We start from the raw sequence: 1,982 nt of genomic DNA, 5'->3' as shown, positions 1-1,982 counted from the left end.
AATTTTCATAGCTCTTTAAGCATATTGCCTGCTGATTTCAGCTGAAATGTCTTGCTTCACCTAACACAGTTACTTTTACCTTCTGTTGCAGCCCAAACCAGGTTGCAGAAAAGGTGGCCTCCAGAATTGCAGAAGGCTTTAATGATACAGCACTCATAATGGTAAATTATTTCATTCCCTCCCACCTCTTTCTGTACTGTTAATGTTATGACTGTAGTGTTGGACAAGCCACTTAAACACTAATTTCTGGGTCCTTTAATAGTGGAGTAACTTTTTCCCTCCAAATGCTCTGGGGAGGAGATGCAATGACCTGTAGCCAGTGCAGTTCTTAGTATGTCTACGAAGAAACTGTGGTTGCCTTGCTGCCATCTCAGAGGAAGTGGAGGCTTTCTCTGTTTGCAAGGCTAGAGTGAAGACAGTGTATTCATTAATTTAGACCCCCTTCTGTGACTTAAGCTCTTGCTTAACTCTTGTCTTTTAAGACTTGGAGAGCTTTGCCTCCTTGCTGCAGTGACAAAGGATGTTTGCAGTTTAAACGTGTAAAATTCAGCTCATTTGAAGGTAGAACAATGGATGAGTTAGTATAAGGTGCCCTGTTAGTAAAAACTGATTGGCTTTTATTTCATCTCTTTGCTTGAGATCTTGAGGAGGAGACTAAAGTGGGGTTTTACTGTGCAAAACAGGTTGATAACACCAAGTTTACGATGGAGTGTGTGGAGCCTGCCATTCACGTGTATGAGCTTCACGAGAACAAGTGGAGGTGCAAGGACCCACATGTGTGAGTAAACTCCAGAGTTTGTTTGTGCTTGGGTAGCAAGGAAAAACAGGTTGCCTGGTTAAGGGAGGAACTTTGACTGTAGGTGAGTGACACTGTAAGGGTGGTGGGTGAAGATGATTTTTAAAGCTGGGTTTTAAAGCAGGTTTTTGCTGTAGTGACAGAGAACTGGCTTCTGCAGCCAGGCAGAATGACCGCCATGACCGTGCTGCAGAGGCTGTATCTTAATTTCCAGAGTGGAGGAGATAGTGGAGATTTTCCTGGTGATTGCTGTTTACTCCTGGTTATTTTATGCCCTAGTGATTTTTGTGAAGATTGGACCGAAGCCCAGAGAATTGCTGCATCTCTCTTAGACAGCAAGTCCTACGAGACACTGGTGGATTTTGACAATCACCTGGATGATATCCGGAACGACTGGACAAACCCAGAGATCAACAAAGCTGTCCTCCACCTGTGTTAGAGGGGTTCCTACTGACTAACTTACAGGCGTTCCCACTCTGTACTGAAGAGAGAAAAATGCTATTTTTGAATGTAAATAGAATAATATTCAGTACCTTGTGTGGAAACCTGACTGATTAAAAAGCACTGGCGCATCACATTGCAGAGTGATGTGTCCATAAGCTGTTGAATCCTTTTTCTGAGATTCTCCAAGAACTTCAAACTGTCAGTTACTGCTGTCCTTATGGATGCCTTCCCAGTTGTAGTGAATGTTGCTATTCCTTCAAAATCAAAACTACTACTGCTTGTCCCTACTGGTTATAATACAGAGTTCTGACTAAGCTTTTCTAATCTTCAGAGAGGTTACTTTTTAATGATTTATGGGAATACCTTCCAAGGAAAATAGGTCTTGTCCTCAGATGGGAAAATTTACGGTCAGATATGTAAGGTTAATGGTTGGAAATGTAATTTTTTTGGCACAGTAAAGTGCAAACTGATGAGGATGATGTACCATGCTCATGTGTTAACTGTTTTGCAGTGGTTTAGCATGACACAGCTACCACCAAGAATGTGTTAAAGCAGCATTCCCAAATGCTATGATGATTCCTGCTCTTCATGGGCATACAGCCACAGATACTGCTTGAATATGTTAAACCCAAGGTAAAAACCAAATGTTCACCTAATGATGTGTAAAAAGGACTGGAAGTGCACTAATGAGTTCTAAACCAGTTTGAGTTTACAAAAAAAGAGTGAAATACCTTATTTATTA

At 41.4% G+C, this 1,982-nt stretch overlaps 1 protein-coding gene across 1 annotated transcript in view; it reads left to right on the top strand.

Annotated features, from left to right (window-relative positions):
* EMC8 (ER membrane protein complex subunit 8) overlaps nt 1–1,606 on the top strand; it is a gene marked incomplete at its 5' end in the record, with an annotated part of 3,006 nt that extends 1,400 nt beyond the window's left edge. The window contains 3 exons of the mRNA XM_010013012.1: nt 92–161; nt 684–778; nt 1,076–1,606. Of these exons, the coding sequence (XP_010011314.1) occupies nt 92–161; nt 684–778; nt 1,076–1,235 (325 nt within the window). The remainder of the gene's footprint in view (nt 1–91; nt 162–683; nt 779–1,075) is intronic.
* Between the last annotated feature and the right edge of the window lie 376 nt (nt 1,607–1,982).

This window comes from Nestor notabilis, unplaced genomic scaffold (assembly GCF_000696875.1).
Source record: "Nestor notabilis isolate BGI_N333 unplaced genomic scaffold, ASM69687v1 scaffold16034, whole genome shotgun sequence".
Lineage (NCBI taxonomy): Eukaryota > Metazoa > Chordata > Aves > Psittaciformes > Psittacidae > Nestor > Nestor notabilis.
The sequence above is the reverse complement of the archived record's forward strand: the minus strand, read 5'-3'. Positions and strand labels throughout refer to the sequence as shown.